The sequence below is a fragment of the Phoenix dactylifera genome, chromosome 2 (assembly GCF_051530095.1).
Source record: "Phoenix dactylifera cultivar Ajwa chromosome 2, Ajwa_hap1_PhDact_Kaust_v1.1, whole genome shotgun sequence".
In the NCBI taxonomy this organism is placed as follows: domain Eukaryota; kingdom Viridiplantae; phylum Streptophyta; class Magnoliopsida; order Arecales; family Arecaceae; genus Phoenix; species Phoenix dactylifera.
The window spans coordinates 10,047,468-10,066,154 of NC_143191.1; the positions used below are offsets into that span (position 1 = coordinate 10,047,468).

The 18,687-nt window shown below is 37.3% G+C and overlaps 1 protein-coding gene across 1 annotated transcript; it reads left to right on the forward strand.

Moving 5' to 3' along the window:
- Positions 1–341: 341 nt before the first annotated feature.
- Positions 342–12,745, forward strand: LOC103713277 (octanoyltransferase). The gene is made up of 6 exons (XM_008800147.6): positions 342–536; positions 1,828–1,878; positions 1,968–2,037; positions 3,268–3,308; positions 12,113–12,172; positions 12,263–12,745. The coding sequence occupies exons 1-6, from the start codon at positions 471–473 to the stop codon at positions 12,320–12,322; spliced, it is 348 nt and encodes a 115-aa protein (XP_008798369.1). The 5' UTR covers positions 342–470; the 3' UTR covers positions 12,323–12,745.
- Positions 12,746–18,687: the final 5,942 nt, after the last annotated feature.

Here is an 18,687-nt window from a genome sequence, read left to right on the forward strand (position 1 = left end):
TTGTTATCCCTCTAGGCTCCGGCACGGTTATCCTCCGTGTGAGTACGTCATACCTGGCACCACCAAGGCTACCAGCCGACCAATAGTGCTTCTAGACCCCATGTCCAGGCGTGGGGCATTCGGTCTCCGAATTTAATCGACGCCCACGTATTTCGAATTTGGAACCATTTGATTAGAAGCAAACGCTCCGTTCCAACTGGGCTATCATTTTAGTGGCGTTATTTTTAATTTTTCACCCTGACCTGTTTGTCACGTTTCTTATTTTCATTTTAATTTTCATTTTTGCACCCTGTCCGGTTCGGAACGTGGGCTTCCGCTCCGCTCCAGGTCTACAATATTCCCTAGCCCTGGGATACACAACGCCATAGCCTATTCGCTCCCATCGCATCGCACCTTTTTTTTCCTAATCCGAAGCTCTCAACCCTGCGAAGTTCTGGTCCTCGGCAGCCGACGGCTGGACGGGCGGAACGATGGACGAGCGCGAGTTCCGGCGCCTCCTTGACCTCTTCCCCGTCGTCCGGCCTCGAAATTACTGCGTAATCTCATCTATTCTCTCATTCCATTACTTCGGGTCGTTTTCTCTCAAATCACCCCTTCTATCCTTTTTACTCTTTTTAATAGTAGTTGCTTCTCCAATTTCGGTTTTGTAGAAAAATTTCGTCATGCTTCTGATTTCTGTTTATAGATAAAATTCCCCAAATTTCAGGTTCTACCATCTCTTTTCTATTTTAACTTACCCTTTGTATGTTAGTTTGGTAGATGTGTCCGGAGCTTGGATATTGGTAGTTTCTTCTTCTCTTAAAAATAGATAAAATCATGGTCTTCAGATTTTACCGTTCATTTGATTTGGTTATAATATGTTTTATTCATTTGTCAGCTTAATAATTATGCTGATATCCAAATATCCAACACAACTACTATTTGGGTATGTTGAAATTTTTCCTTGATATTTCTTCTGCCTTGAATATGACGCGTGTGTTTGTGGTCTGGTTAGTTGATTGGTCGGTATTTTGGATCATTGTGTACGTGTAGTTAGCACATCAACTTTTTTTTAGCAGAAAATGTACAAATTATTAATGTCGTTTTTGCTAATGGAAACTTCAGACTAGGTTTTAGGAGAGATATGATCAGCAAAAAAAAATTCTACATACTTGTGTCAATTCTTCAAACATAAATTCAGATTCAACTCTAGAAGCAGCTAAGATTTCACTAGCATTTTCTAACTTATATTTGGTACCGTTTATCATAAGGATCTAGATATAAGGTGCTTTTATTGTGACGTTGCACTGATTGAAGCGATTAGTAATTCGTCTAGACTCTAGACATTATATTATATTATTAAATGTGGATGAAAATGTCTTGGGTCTTTTCGGTATCCATAAAGGGGACGAGGGCTTTGTAGGAACCACAAAGGTGATCGTGTGGTTGGAGTGTTAGATAAATGGAAGCGTGGAATTTTGTGGTTATAAAGATTTATTTTCCTTAATACCATGGTTTTATGTGATTGAGAATGTTAGATAAGATCATATGGACATGCATGATTCTCCTTAATTTCTTGTAAGACAGTATTAACAAAGTTATATCTATTCGTAATATTAAAGGGATGAAAAATTTGATGTGCACTTATTTCCATTAATACCAGAATCTAATGTGAATGAGAATATTTAGCTGAGACAGTAAGAGGGGGATGGCTCTCTCCAACTTCATTAGCTAATACATGTTGATATTATTTGTTTTTTTATTTCTTTTTCGTGAAATGCAACTTCTTTGGTTCCCTGCTTTTTCTTTATCTCATTAATCAACACATGCTTTTCATTCATATGCCAGGCTGACTCTGAACCATCAAGAGGATCTAATTCGCATTCACCACAGGATGAGGTATAGTGAATGTCTGCATTCCTGTTTTTTTTTTGGATTCGTATTACTGATTGCTAACCATGAAATCAAAAATTAACTTGTCACAACAGGTAGCAGACTGGAAAAATGCCAGGAATGAGATGGATGAGAAAGATGTTTCAGAAGGAACTGATAATGAAGGTATAGTAATGTTTATAACATGCATTCACTTTTAACTTGTTACTTAACACTAGGTGATATGTTGTTCAATTATGTGATAATCTTAAGAGCTTGTTTCTAACTATTCCAGCATTGATCTTCCTTTAGTGCTTCTGCATAACCACCTTTTAACATGTTCCTTTTGTACAGGTTTACAAAGTCTAAACCACTTTCTGAATGTAAAATTGTTGCATATCATGATGACACAATTAAAATATTTATAGTTAATCAAATATTGCTAGAACAGTAATCATAAGAAATTGACTAATGAACATCAGTCGCCCTTGTGCTTTATCATGTTATCTCGCCTCCTATGATGCTGCCATCTGTCTATCATCCCTCACCTCTTTGCTTGCAATAATCATTCACAACCTCTAGTCTCATACACACTTATAATAAACCACATTCATCCTTCCCACTCCAAAATTTCTTTTTGTTCCTTTCTCTCTCTTTGTATTCCTATTATACTACCCTTGCCCTTTTCTTGCCTCTCCCCCTACTCAGCTTTTATTACTCTATTCCATTTTCTTTTGTATTATGCCCCCATCATCATCATCATCATCATCAGATAACATAAAATCCATAGGAAGGGAAGTAGTAGCACATATATATTTGTTGTAAAATGGTTCTTTTTCCTTTTATATTAATGCATCTTAAATGCTTGAGACTATTTAGACATTATAATCCCCTTGTCCTTCTCATCCAGAAGTTCAACTGAAGTAAATGCATGCATCAGTGCTGATCAGTATTATGTTTCCTATTTCATTCTTTTATCATATTTTCTATGTATATGAGAAAACAATTACATAGTTGTCACCATGATATGGTAGTTGAAGTATAAAAGCTCTTTGGAGGAGTCTTATAATGGTTTAAATGCAAGAAATTGGAGTGTCAAGGCACTCTCATGTTGCCTTGATTCTGTTACTAATGCCTGCTGCAGCCTGCAGATGATTGCATCCAGGTTTAACTTTTCTTGTACATTTTGGGTTTTCATTGATGACTTGGAGCTACACATCTTCCAAAACGTAATCCATCTTCTCAAGCATATTAGTGACTTTCTAGTAATTACTCGTATGGCTTACATTATCCAAAATGTTGAGATGTCATGGGGGCATGAACTTATATTGAATAAGTTGCACATAGCAGTTACACTGGTGTACTGAATTTATGCTGGTAGGAGGATTATTGATGGTTAATTTTGCATCCTGACAGATACTTTTTGGCAAAAACTGAGGTTGGCTGCTGAAAGAAAGGTATGTTGTGCAATTTGTCATTGTAGCAGTTCTCTATTTCTGAAGGCACTGTTTTGGTCAAGATGCATGCATTTTTAGTGACATGCTCTTGACATCTAAACTACCATCTTGATATGCTTTTGTGTTTATTGCTATTAAATACATGAAAACTAGAAAACATGTCATGTATGCTTATAGATGTGTCACGTCATGCACCATTAAATAACAACCCCCACCTCCCAGCACCCCCCCCTTCTTTTTTTTCTTTCTTGATGTACGAGAGGCAATCTGCACAAACTACAATAGCTGGAGACAACCACATCCATAGTATCAAAAATGCCTACGCGGTTAAACCACTGGGATAGTTTCCCTTTGTGGGCTCCAGAGACCCATCTCAGCTACCCGGTCGGCACTCTTATTGCCCTGCCTAAAAACATGTGAAACTCAAAAAACATGAAGGATGGTGATATCATTAGTATGAACTGGTCAAATATCTCATAGGGCTGTACATGAACTTGGCAAGTCTTTTGGATGAAGCCTGCATTTAAAGGCTCACTGCAGCAGGCTGAACTAAAATTTTAGGCCCTGTCTTGAATCTTCTGCATTGATTTTACATCACAATCTTGCTTCAGGTAAACAAGATGTGTTAACCTTCTAACTGGAAAAAGATTAAGTCACAGAAACAAGCATGTAGTGGAGTAATGTGCCACTCATATCGGCATAATTTTACCATGTTCGAGAAAATAAATCAATCCTTGATGACTTGATCTTGGTCTCATATTTAGTGCTATTTAAGCAACATCAGGAATGCAACTTGCGCTTGGACCTTGAGAAGCTAGCTGTCCATGTCTTGGCCTTTATAATTTTGAGATTTATCAGAACACCCTCACGTTACCCCCACTGGCCTTTAAATCCATTCATGTTTTGTATTATTCCGGGAACATGAAACATCAAGTCACATCAGCTTGGTTTATCCAAATTTTTATCACCTTGCATAAAAGGCTTGTCTTTTCATTTTTACTTGCTGGGTGAAAAATAAAACTTGATTGAATTAAAATGTGAAGTTAGTTTCCAATTTGAAAGCTACAATACATTCTTCAATTTTAAAGAGGTTAAACTGTCTATCTTCCTTTCTTTCCTCTCTTTATTCTTGTTCTACTGTTTCATCCTCTTGTACTCTATTTTTCTCTCTTTTTCTCATGTTTCCTATTCATCTTACTAAAGCTTACTAACTAATTATACTCTCATTTATAATGTTTTAACTTTGATTACAATACTTGATATAGCAAATTAAGATTGTACTCACCACAACAAGCATTTCTTCTTCTTTTTAAACTGGATGTAATTTTGATTTTTGGAGGAAAGTTGGATAGATCAGCAAATTTTAGAATCCTATGCAAATCAAAATGCTATACCTTATTTCTTGGACAAGCGGGCTATATGATGGGGTATAAATAAAGACAAGTATGGGTATTCTAAGTCTGAGGAATCTTTAAAAAAATTTGGTTTTGATAGGCTACTGTTGTATATGCATTTCATACATTTTCTGGTAATGAGTGCAGAATTAATAACAATCCAAAAATTAAATGGGATTCCAAATAGTGAAATATATTTTAAAGGTATAGTAGCTCTCATGATTTCTAAGATTTGTTTAGGATATTTACTTAGTCCCCAACTCATATGAAGGAGTTCATGATCGGAGGTGACAAATTGCAATGGTTTAGACATTGAACCGACATCAGCACTGAAATTTGTGAAAACCATTATTTTTAATTCAAGCTCCATCTAGGAGAAAGCATTGGAGAAATTAGATTTTAGGCATCAAAAAAGAGGGAGGAAAAGCCACTAATAATTTATGCAAGCCTGATGAACTGCATATTAAGTAACCAACCACCAGCTGTATCTCAATTCCCCTGTTTGCTAGCTGACTTGCAAGACTTACTTTATAAACCCAAGTGGCTGCACTTACGTAAACTATGTGATCAGTAGAATATTGTACAATATAAGGTGGGAACAAGTAGTAGCCACTGGTTCACAACCACAAAAGATGGGGTCTAGGATGATGGCAAAGGTAAATAGGGGAATGGAGATGGTCAGACGGCAAAGTGCCAAGGAGTGACTTAAGGGGGGAGGGGGATTTTCCATCATGCTGGATTGTGCTCCTAGCATGTAAATGCCATATGTCTGTTTAAAAGCAAGGAGTTTGAGAATTGAAGAAAGCTTGGGATTGTTTTATAGTTTGAATCTGAAAATTGTGCCATTAAAGCTGGAAAGTCATCCATCATGCTCGTGTTTTTTGGTTTCAGCATGGGTTTATAGTTAGCTAGCATAGAAATATCTAAAATGTTTTAGTGGCTTATGAAGATGTGTAAGTAATCTTATCTGATTGAAATAAGCATATAATGGCACTACATATCCTTTTATATTGTCTTGTTGTATCTAATACATATTACTGAAAATGCTGCTACCATACTATATATCAAAAACTCAAGTCAACAATTGGTATTAAAGAGTTCTATGTTAAATATATTTTGCAAATGTCATTCAAAAAGTTTGTGGATAACTCAAATCTGTAGTCTCAAGATATCACTCTATATTCTTGTGCATACTGGTCGGAAATCTATTGTTATGGAGAGGTGTCGACTCATGCACAATTGATACGTATCTTTTCATGGCCTGTGATGAGTGGTCTCTATCATGCTGCAAGTCAACAAACAATATACACAATATTTTAGACTATAGTGCACCGATAATGTTTGCGAGGGCTTGCATTGCAAGTTCAGAAAAATCAAGCTCATTATACCTCATGCCTAGATAAGTCAACTCGTTCTTCCATGCACCAGTGTGAAACAACTACCAACCACTGTCTGAATGGAACTAAACCCAAAAGTCTTATCCCATTTATATGGGTTGACATTATGGAGGTACGATATAACAAGTTCTTAGAATCCCATATGACTGACTCTGAAAGCTTTTTTGGTTACAATTATCTGGCATACAGTTGTGCCAGTTACAGCAAGTAGTAAGATTCTTATATTTGGTTTGCTATGAGTTCATTTCAGTAATTTGTCGGCAGAAAATGTCGTTGCAACAACGACAACAGATTTACATCATATGGGTTGTCTGTAAGCTAGTTACAACCAGCTATTTACATCATAACCACATTTTCTTTAACTATTTAAAGATGCAGCCAACTAGACCCTTGGCCTAGTTATAGTATCAATTACTGTAATAGTGTAATTATGGCAACATTTAGTCTCAATTCCCAACTGCAAGCAAAACCCCATTTACCTGCAACCAACTAGACCCTTGGCCTAATATTTGTTCCTTTTTTAGGTCTTTGGGCAAGATTGTGGAACCTAGAGAACATGTGTTGGTTACTCATTCAAGGGTTATGCCATTGGTTTGGATGGGGCTAAAGTGAATTGGATTGACCAGGGTGGATCGGGCGGTGGGGGGGTCACGGAAGTGCAGATGTTGGGGGGCAGGGGGCTTGGGGAGTGCGCACACACCGAGATCCATTAAGGGTGCATTTGGTTTGCGAACGGAATCATAATTAGAATCGGAAAGGCCATTTCCTCCGATGCATTTGGTTCGTAACTAGAATCTTAATCGAAATTGGAATGGAATTTTTGAATACTAGAAGAGAGTAGGGATTGATTTTGGAGGAATTGGGGCATTCCCATTCCCTCTTGGAATTGGAATGGGAATGAACCACCCGCTCTCTCCCAAACCAAACGGTTGGAATGGGAGTCAGTCATTCCCATTCCCATTCCCATTCCCATTCTAGAGTCCAACTCCTCCCAACCAAACATATCCTAAATCCTATATGTATTGACATGTTTCTCTCTTAGATTAGCATGCTAAGTTGCTATTTTTGTGCTTGGGGCATTGGAGTTTAGTATCCTAATTGTGGATTGCCATCCCCCTGATTTCACTCTCGTATTGTTAGGCCCCTCCTAAAATATTGGCCGCAGATATTTGTACACCAAACCTTATTTTGGCAACTGCTCTCAGCTAATCCAGATAAAGTAAAAGGAAATCTCATCCTTCCTCTCCAGTCCCAATTTAGATTTAAAACTTCCACTTCCATTATTCAATCTCACGCTCGCTCGGACACCATATAGAAGTCTTTTCATTATGTACTTACCATATATGATACAAGCTATTTTTGAGAAAAAATATGTGATATGAACTTCATTATAACAGTCTTGTTTGGTACATTTTTATTGTAACGGTTTTCTTTGGGTATGTACATCCTTCATGTTATCACTCTCTTACCTTATGTCTAGGAGAGGGAGAGTAAAAGTACATAAAGAAGAGTATTTATCAAATAAACTCTAAAGATAGCTATATCCAATTCTTGGTCCTTCTAAACCCTTCTCTCATTTTCTATGATTCAAAGGTAACTCTTTTGTCCATTTACTTAATTGTATCAATATAATATTATATTTATTCGTCTATGTATTTATGCAATTATACAATGCCACAGGGTCAGAAGATAATTTTCTTTATTAGTTAAATATGTAATTATCAATGAGGATCCATAAAGCCAACCCCAAATAGTCAGGAAAAAGGGCTAGATGGTTATCGTTATGAAAAAATAGAGTTTCGTCAATTGTAGTGTATGTCATTGCCTAATTAATCATGTTAAATCTATTAAAATTATTCATCTACCATCTATACTTCCAAAGAACTATGAGAAGAATAATGCACTAAATAAAATTCTACAAATAGGTTTTATTGTTATTGGTTGGTATTGAATAACTTCTTAAATACTTGATATTGTTGTTACCCCCTCAACCCCCCAAGAATGCGTCCCTAGGATTGATTGAATTCAGATCTAGAGACAACACAAGAATAACCCAGCCCAGTGTCAAACAAAGTCATTTGGTTAATGCTTGTACTAAAGATGGATCCATTTTAAATGTAGATTGAATTTTGGTTATATGAGAAATTCGATTCAGTAAAATTAATACAATATTTTATTTCCCCCTAAGATCTTCTACCTTCCCCAAAGTAAAGAACAGAATTGTATTAAATGCTAGGATGTAAATGAGCTGAGCACAAGGGAGCCAAGGCTACCTCAAGCTCGGCTCATTTTACAACTAGGACAAGCTTGAGTTAGCTCATTTAATTTCGAGCTAAACTCAAATTGTTCATAAACAACTCTTCTAAGAGACCTAGTGAGAGCTTGAGGTCTTCCAAAACAATAGTTTCAATTTGTAATGATAGTTAAAATGATATAGATATATAAATTACATATATATTCATCTTTCGTGCTAAATCAAGCTGAGCTTGAGGTGAGCTTAGTCTAGCTCTAGCTCTAGCTCAACTTTCTTGCTAACCAAGAAAGCTGAACTCAAGCCAAATTTCGAGCTGAACATGCACTGGAACACAAACAGACCCACTTGTTTGACAGCCCTATTAAATGGTAACTTCAATAGTTTCTTAGCGTTAGGTTGTGTGGTTAACTATTGCAACATTGGTTGTAGAAGGTGTCTCGAGTCAACTAACCAAATCAAGATTTGGCTTAGGTTTGAAATTCTCTGACCAAGTTAACATTTAAAAACCTAATTGATCAGTAGTATAAATCTTAAAACTGAGCAAACCAACCAATATCAGAATGGAGCAGGCCGGATTCAAGTTTTTAACCCATTGAATATGATGTTTTAGATTGTGCTGAAACCAGATCCCACCCAATACAATTTATATAGAAAATTGGAACCAATTTTATGCAATTTTATGGCCCAAGATGAGAAATAATCTCCTTTATAAGAAAGGATCATTAAATTTACTAAGGAAAAGAATGGTCAAATTGAAGTTTATTTCCTAATAAAAACATAAAACAACAAGATCCTTCAAAAGTCACCTTGTCATATATAGTTCCATGTTTAGAAGTAGCTGAAAGTGGTGTTGCATGGATTAGATCGGAGGAGACCTCTATTTTACAACAAAACAAAAGTTTAGCAAAAGAAGAAAATGAGAAAACCATATTTCTGCTCATACCTTAAATTGCTATCTAGTTGAAGTTGACCCTCATTGTTTGTGTGATGGCATCATTGCCTTAACATTTCACATTCCTTCTATTATGTTAAGGAGCTGATACATGTGCTGACATAATACCGTTGAGGTTATAAGCGATAGGCAGAAAGACGAGAGGTATATTTCAAATTGTGGAGAGACATCCTTATGACAAGTTTCTTAGGAAATATTCTAATTTTGGAGTTAGCGAGAAATAATCTTTCTTTAGCCACGTTTCATGGCCGATTTTCATTTCTTTCATCCTTGTGCTCATTCGGAGTGTTAGGTCAAGCAGAAGATAATATCACCCTCATTTATATTTTAGTTCTCACTGTGTTTAATGGGGGATCATTCCTTCTTGAGCCTTCAAACTTACTGCCTTAACATAAAACTTACTGTTATCTTTGTGGTTGATGCTTGGATTTTGTTTTGAGAGTTATGTGTCTGATAACAGTATTGGTGCTTTGCAGGCCTCACTATGACAGGCATGGCATGGTATGCAAGCCTACAAACTACGAAGTGTTAGTAACTGAAATTTGTTTAGTGAAATGGGATAACAGACCTGTCCTAGGCACCTAGCTAATAAACTGAGTACCTTTACCAGCTACCCGTAGACTATGGATGTCAAGGTGGTAGTTGGTGGAAAAAGAAATGGTAGAAGAAAACAAGCTTAGCAAGAGCCACAGACACTGTCATACAGACCACATGTTTACAATAGCATCATAGCCATGGTATGCCACACCAATCTGTACATATCGTATTAGGCATATACCGTACCGTAAGGGTATCGAATTTATACATGATACATGTGGGGTGGGGTATCGAGTATCAGTATACTAAATTGACCACGTACCAGGCGTACGGACATTATACCAAGATGGTACTAGTATTGGGTCCGCACCAAGAATTTGAACCTTGCTAGGAACACATTAGATAAGTAACCCAAGAGATTCTGGTACTATTAATCATCAATGCTTGGTCCAAGCCTCTCGTGAAATCCTACTAAGACTTTTCACTTCTTTCTAGACTAAGCAATGGACAAATTGCATGGCTATTTGCTCTCTTTCCTTAGGAGGCTGTTCCTTTTACCTATGATACTGTAGTAAAAAAGCTTGTATAATCTTTAGTTCTTAATATAGGCAGCCATCTAATGTGACACTTCGAAAGGTCATTGGATAAACTAAACTAATGGTCTCGACTTCCGCTATTTAAGTGCAGTTATACAAACCTACTTAAACCTTTAGAATTCTAACATAAGAAAACACAATGGTGATTACATGTGTGCACATGAGCATGCACTATTGCATATGCTTGTCTTAACTTCTCAATGGAGCTGATGAAATGTTAATATTTGTCCAATCTGGACATGTATTTGCTCTTCACATTAGAAAGAGAAAACTAGTTAAATGCCATTTCGAGATTTCTGTCGTCTTACTGTTCAATGACTTCATCCTTATGCAAAATGACCACTTATTACTTAACCTACCGAATCAACCATTTCAAGCAACTTGTTATCTTACGACATTCCTTAGAGAGGACATTGAACCATTAGTATGGCCCTCCAAATTGGATTAACCATAGTGTCACTGGTTACAACTACTATAAGAAAAGGGCATCTAGTGCACGAGGCTCCCCTCACTATGAGGTTTCAGGAGGCTCAGATGTATGTAGCCTTATCCCTACATGCGGAGAGGCTATTTCCGTATTTTAAACCTATGACGCTCAGGTCACAATGGAACAGCCTTTCCATTGTGTCCCTTTGGTTAAACTACTATACAAATATAATTAACAATTTTTGACCTTACATTCATCTGCTTGAAGCATGCAAGGACTTCTGGTGCTCTAGATACACCTTTCAGAAAAATTGAGGGCATAATATTGGTATGTGTTAAGTTCACTAATATCTTTTATGTGCTATGCATGCCCTTTTAAGAAAAACTGGGAGAAACAAATATGGGAGTGTACCAAAAGGTTTTCCTTTTGCTTTTGTTTCATAAAGCACAGACCCGCAACTTCTCTATTTTAGCCTTCAAGTATCCGGCTTCTTGTGCGCAACTCCAGGCATTTGCATTATATATGGCTGATGAGGCAGAAAATAAAAGGCTTAAAGAGTCAAGATGGTCTCTGCATTCTTGTCACAATCTCTACACTTCACGACCATTTTTAATCTTCTGTGGCTGCTTTCTGGACCTTTTCCCAATTTATCAAATGAGTCACCTTTGATGGAAATTTCAAGAAAAGTCTCAACATGTAACGTATTCCTATGGAAGTTTTTTCATGATAATTTCCATTATGGGAAGCAGCTTGCAGAAGATATGCCACTAAATTCTGAAATATTTTATGTCAACCAATTATTATGAATCATAACTTATAAATTACAAAAGCACAATAAGAGAAGCAACTAAGTATATTTTTTTATTAGTAAGGATAAATTAAACTAGTTCCTTTATCTCAAAAGCACTACCCTTAGATCATGGTTATGGTAATTGGTGACATTGCATGTCCATAACCTGGCTGAGCTATAATATTAGTGCATGTGGTGAACAAAGTAATAATATCTGAGGTAGTTTAGTGAATTCGTATACAAATGTATAATCCTTATTCAAATTTCAAATTCCAAGTGCTGAAAGGACTGCTGAGCAAAGAACAAGAATTCTTTACATATCATGCATGCCAACTATTTGTAGTTTTCCCCCATTTTTATCGTTATGCTATTCTCTCATATATTGTAGACACTGCAAAAGTGATAGAACACATCTATTCATTGTGCTATAATTGAGAACATATTTTTAATCCTTCAGGTGGGACCAGCAAAGGCAGAGCAGTTCTGCAAGGCCTTTCAAAAGGCTCATGAGAAACTTGTATGAGTCACAATATCGTATTTTTGTTGGACTCATTGTTTATCTTCTTCCCTCTCTGTTGTTTAATCAGATTATTTGATTCTTTTCCAGGTGTATGAAGAATTAAGTTTAGATGTTGCTCAAAGATTCATGAATGCTGAGGGAAAATGATATGGTAGATCTTGGTATACCTCAAATGAAGAGACTGCGTCGATTTGCATGACATCCTCTGCTCTCTGGGTAGGAAATTCAGTGTTGAAAGAAAAGGAAATTGACAGTAGGAGCTTGATGATGGTGGTATCACATTGACTGGAATGCTTCTGTATTATTCTTCATCAATCAATACCTATTTGGTGTTTGGTAAGACTTGTAAAGTTAAGCAGAATTGCCAATTCTATGTTGTAATATAGCTATATCCTATGGATGGAATGTCATTGTTTTGTCGGAACAAGCATTGGTCAGTCCAAGTATATGCTCTCCTAAATGATGTCTTCTATAGAAACATGTGAATTCCAACCTAATGACTGATAAAGCTTGTCAAAGTTTGTGGGATGCTCAACCAGCTCATATTAATATGACTGCAATGTTGAATCAGGATCTGCAATGTTCTGGATGTTTGTTTTTTCTATTTCTTGGAGATATTAGCATATCCATGTACTTTGTTTCACTAGATCTTTATTTACTCCAAAAATTTGTCTACTCTTCCTATTGGTGACTTACCTAGCTGATAAATAGAGAATGGACCATAGAAAAATCCAAATGCACGAAATCGGTTCTGTTCTCAGATTCTCATTGGTCCTTACAAAAATCCTGCAAATTCAGTGTTTGATGCTGTAACACAATGGGTGTGATGCTGTGTTGTTAAAACGGCAAAGCGGCCAAGAATTTCACCATTCTTCGCGCGGCTAGAAAAAATCTCCGCATGAATAGCTCCTACAAGAGAACGAAGCAGTTAAAAGGAGTTGAAAAAGTGGATTTTATAAGCATAAGCCAGTGAAGGTGGCAATATCTTAGGCATTCATAATCCATTCGATAGGGTGAGTATTGATAACCTTAAGGGCCTGTTCTTTGGTGGACAAATATCATGAAATAGTTGGTCCTTTTTTATTTTTTTTTGCTGAAGTAGATGACACCCAAAAAGGTCAAAAGATGACAAGTTTCGGAGCGCACCAGAAAATTCTCTCTTTCAGCCAAAGGGTCTTTCTAGAATGGTTAGCCATAAAAGAAGCTATCCAATTTGCTGCCTCTTGGCCTCGCGGTACACATGCTTCGTCTGAAAGGCCATTCTCCCACTTACCCTCGCCCAAATATCTCTGAGCAGTGGGTGGCTGTCGTGCATCCCATCTACACTCTATTGGATCCAGCGAATAACTGTCGCTGAGTCGCCCTCTAGCACAATAGCAAATGCTCGCAATAAGCATCGGGCATAGCTCAAGCCGGACCAAGCTGTCCTCAACTGCACCCCGGGACTAAGATGACAAAAATCTGGTATCTACCAACTGCAATCATCCTGGTATCCGGACCTTTGATAATAAAGCCCGCCTCTCCCCTACTCCCGCCATCCAATACGCAACCGTCAAAAGTTGGTCAACTTTTTCATTAACCAACTTACTAATATTTTTACGCTTCTTTAAATAGGTAAGTTATTCTTATAAATAGCATTTCCCTATTCATGGGGGAAAGTCTTATCCAAAGTTATTTTCCCACCAATTGGAAAATAAACTTTTTTTAGTTTGGTCCTAAAATACTCGTATTCCTATATTAATACATTATATTATATTATATCTATATTATATTATACTATATTATATAATATTATTAATTATTACATATTATATTATATATAATATACTATATCATTATTATATATAATAGTGTTTATATGATAAAGGATATTATGAAAAATATGGAAAAATCTTAACTTATCCGGAAAAGTTGTAATACAAAAAAACATAGGTAATAGATTCAGAAGTCATTTTTCAATACATAAAAAAATATGGGTAAATTATTTTTCTGTCTAAATGTTGTATGGCAGATATTTACTCAGGAAAATATAAATTTCTAGATAAGTTTTTTACCCTCTAAAGAATGGGCCCTAAGTATTTTATATTTGTACATAACAGGCTGACATATCGACTCAATAGTGCATTGGAAAGTCACAAGCAGGTGCCGAATATATCTCAAAGTCTGCATTTTACAAGTGGACACTCAGTTTTCTGAATTTACCTTATTACAATTCCATCACCATTCATGCTTATAAATATCTTATCTGTAGGCAACTATGTTAATTTTTTTCTCACAGGATATCATTTATCTGCCTTAATAGTGACCCTTTGTCTGTAACCGTGAAACCCAATGGACTGGGCCTGGTCCACTTGACCGGCCCAACCCAAAGACAATAGGGAGGAAGACTCTGGCTAGAGTCTTCTTCCTCCTCTCCAGTCGCAACAAGGATTCCTCCTTGATCGCGATGAAGATGAGAGGTTCATCGCAATCGTGATACCGCTGGATAAGGTTAGGAAAACTCTATTTATAGAGCTCCTCCTCCCTCCTTCGAATTCATCGAGATCGAGCTACTAACTCCAAGCTTCTCCTCCGGTCGTCTTTTTCGACTTGTTGCTGGAAGGAGCCGCTGGACCACCTTACCAGATCGAGGTAAGTCTTTTCCTTCTTCTCTCTCTCTAGCTATGTTTAGAAGAGTTTACGCCGGCGAATTACCAGGAAACCGTCCGAAACAGGGGTGCCCTATTTCGGTCCGTTCTCCCTCTCCGCCGACCGCCGACTACTATCGGTCGTTGTCCACAGTGGGCGGCTGTGAGACCAAGGACCCACCACGGACTGGTTGTGGTGCTAGTCACGGGGAGAAGTTTCCCTATTTCGCCAAAAAAGATGGGGGAAAAGAAAGAAGTAAAGAAAGAAAAAATAGAGAGAGGAAGAGAGAGTTCAGCTTCTCTCTCTCCTACTCTCTTTTCTCTCTCCTTCCCACTTTCGCTCTCTTCCCCATGCTTTCTCTTTCTTATTCTCTCTCTATAAAGTTTCTCTCTCATGATTCATGGTGAGACATGTTGATTGATCAAGGTTGACCTGTGACCCCTGATTGAACCCGAACTGAGATTTTCTCTCTTCTTCATCCTTTCTCTCTTTGTAAAGTTTCTCTCAACTGGACTTTTTTTCTACTGAACTTTCTCTCTCTACTAAACTATCTCTCTCTACTGGACTTTTTCTCTCTACTCTCTCTAGGATATTTGGATCTAGTAGGAACTCTTTACAGTGATTTTGGATTGATTCTGGTGAATGACCCTAACCCATAGTCGTCGGGCGGCGTGTTAACCCACACCCTGATTCTTGCTAGCACTGTTAGATTTGATTATCTTCGATTTCTGTTGAACCATCTATGCTCTAATCCTAGCATGATTCGATGAAATCACCTTAATAGGACCGATTCGGATGTTAGACACTCCTGCTTAGTCAGCCCTGTGAGGGTATTGGAATTTAGAATTTTTATTTTTAAAATAATTATGATGACATTCTGATAAAAAGTAAAATTTTGGAATATTAGGATATGAGAAAAATTTTCGGAATTAATTGGATCTATTAGTTGGATTGCATTTGCAAGGCAAGTAATGATTTGCCTTTTCTGTATTCTTCATTTATATGATATTATTTTTGCATCAAATAAATTGTTAATAAATTTATATTTGATTCTTAAATTTTATGAGATGATGATTTGAATGAAAAATAGATATGTAAATTGAAATAATATTTTTCAGACTATTGTTATATTTACTGTTCAGGCATCAAATATGTATATTTTGATCGGATTATGATATATTTATTATTTTACAAAAAGAACTTTGATGTGTATCATATATATTCTGGACCCTGCCAATTGGGAGTTATGCATTGACAATTTTGGCCCCACCACAGGGTATAAGTATGGTATTCTGACCCACTTCGCAGGGTATAACTATGGTATTTTGGCTCATTCCGTAGGGTATAGGTGCGGTTATGATGTCTGGTTTGAAATATCTATCTATATTTCAGAAACATCATCCAATCCACTCTGAGAAATCCCATTCGGTTAAAAACCCAGAGCCACCCAACCAGTAAATAGTGAAATCTCCCTCTTCTATTTTGTTCTCTGCCGAATTATTGGTTAGAATTCATGTCCGGCTAAACATTGGATGAGGGTGTGGTCCAACCTAAGTCTCTTTTGTTAGCACAAAAGACTTAAATCCACTCTACCACTTGGTTGTCCTATTAAGACAATTAAAGTATATTATTACTACTCAGATCAGTAAGCATATTAGCTTCCTTTGGAGCTTTTTGGATGCAAAGACAAATGTTGCCCTGAACCGGTGTCGTTAATTCGATCGTAATTTCTAGATGAGGTTGGCCTTGTAGAAGGGAAATGCTTTACTATTCGTGTACGTGAATGGTTGCTTGTGCCCAAATAATTCTTGGTGTACAGTAACATAATACTCAACAATTTCATTTTTTATTTATTTATTTTTTCCTCAACTAGTTCAGCCGAAATCCAGATAAAGATGGGACTTAAACGGCAGACCTTGGTATCAGAGCTGACTTTATCAACTGTTTTTTGGAGTCTTATGGAAACAGTAGGGGCTGCGAAGTCAGGGGAGGAATATGATAGAACCACTGTGGTCAACGAATAAACTAAAATCTGAATCCTAGAAGTAATAGTATCCTTACTTCTATTCAAATAATAATAAGAATAAAAATAATAATAAACTACTCTATCCGTAACCCGGCATTAAAGAGACTTGAATCACTTGCATCATCCAAGAGAGACCGGAAGACCGATAGTCTTCTTCCTCAGCGTCGGGAGAAGGTGAATTCATGGAGAATGCCTCGGCAGAAGCTGAAGCAACCGAGGCAGCTCAGAAGAAGGTGGCACCACCTCCTTCGGAGAAGAGGTGATTCTGAGGACCTCCGACGGCGAGGTGTTCGAGGTGGAACTCTCAGCGGCATCTCAGTCGGCGACGATCAAGAACATGATCGGAGACAGCTATGCCGACGGCGGTATTGACCTCCTCGATGTCACTGGCCCGGTGCTTGCGAAGGTGGTGGAGTACTAGAAGAAGCACGCGGAGGGTGGTGGCAGCTCCGAAGACCTCAGGAAGTAGGGGAAAATGGAGAGGGACCTCAGGTTCGAAGTCATCAAGGCTGCACACTATCTCAACGCCGAGCAATTGCTGGACTGCCTGGGGTCCAACTCTTAGGCGACTTAGGCGGTCACCTAAGGCCCCCGGCTGAAAAAAGACTCATCGTAGGAAAGACTTCAAAAATAAAATGGAAAGGAAAAAAAAAGGTTCTCGTGTGAGTTCGCCTTAAGCCGGCCTAGAAAAGGCCTCAAAGACAAAATGACCTTAGGCCCCTAAATACATTGAGTCGCTCTTGGGTGGGGCCGAAGTTGGAAGGGGTAGTAAGGTCATGGTGGATACCGAGGAGGAGGGAAGGGTAGATGAGGAGGGGTTTGCAAGAAGTAGAAGGCCAACGACGATAAGAATGGTGGGGAGCGGATGGGGCGTTTTTGGAGGAGAAGGGAGGAGGTGATGAGAAAAGGGGGCATCACTTATCGTCATAGTAATGGTCATGGGGAATGGGAGTAGATCGCAATGCAAGGGATGAGTGGTGCTGGAGCAATGATTTTTCATAGATTTACATAATATATTAATAAAGTATAATAAATTATTAACGTTAAATATTATCTTAATTGCTCATAGTTTTTGTTTAATATAATCTAAGATGGAACATGTTTCATTATTTTTTAAATTTTTTAGAAGAATTATTTATGTTTTCTTGGCGCTTTCCCCTTCGATCACGAGAGATTTTGATTGTGTGTGATGTGGATGACCGATTAGGAATTATTGCTACCCACTGCTACTGTTTATGCTTATGCTACCATTGGTGTCTATGTATCATTTTTAAAATTATAGTAAGATACATAATAAATTACAAAAACCACTTTACACTTACAACTAATAGTTTGTAAAATATACACTAATACCCAGTTAAATTAGCGGCATTAGTGAAGCCATTTACCTGATATAAAAAGTCAAAATTGCGCCTGAGTGATAAGTAAATTATAAAACACCCCGAAATTAGGGATAAATTATACTTCCATCCAATAATTTGAAAAAGCTATGCTTATTCTCTTGAGGCATATTTTTATCTAATACTTTAATTTATAACTTAACAGAATATTAGCTAAATCGTTAATTTAAATGGGACCTAAATACCATATGAGAAAAAATTTAAAAAATGACTAAACTAGCCTTAAGTGATATAACATTCACCTAAGGAGGAGAATAACATGAGGTGCCATGGGTCTGAAGCTTGATTTTGATGAATCATCAGAAAAGAGCTAGAACTAAGAAAAAAGCAATCTAGATCTCTTAGGCAACTTGATGCCTTTAAAATGTTCTACTCTAGAGAATTAGCATCAAGATTTTTGTCGCTTGAACTAGTCTATTTATGATCTACGCCAGGCCATGGAATCACAACTAATGCAC

Bases quoted from the DNA above. Each gene is read 5' to 3' on its own strand.
- LOC103713277 (XM_008800147.6), top strand. From the start codon at position 471: ATGGACGAGCGCGAGTTCCGGCGCCTCCTTGACCTCTTCCCCGTCGTC. The intron at 2,038-3,267 runs GTATAGTAATGT...GCATCCTGACAG, and splicing joins AGAAGGAACTGATAATGAAG to ATACTTTTTGGCAAAAACTG. The intron at 3,309-12,112 runs GTATGTTGTGCA...TTAATCCTTCAG, and splicing joins GGTTGGCTGCTGAAAGAAAG to GTGGGACCAGCAAAGGCAGA.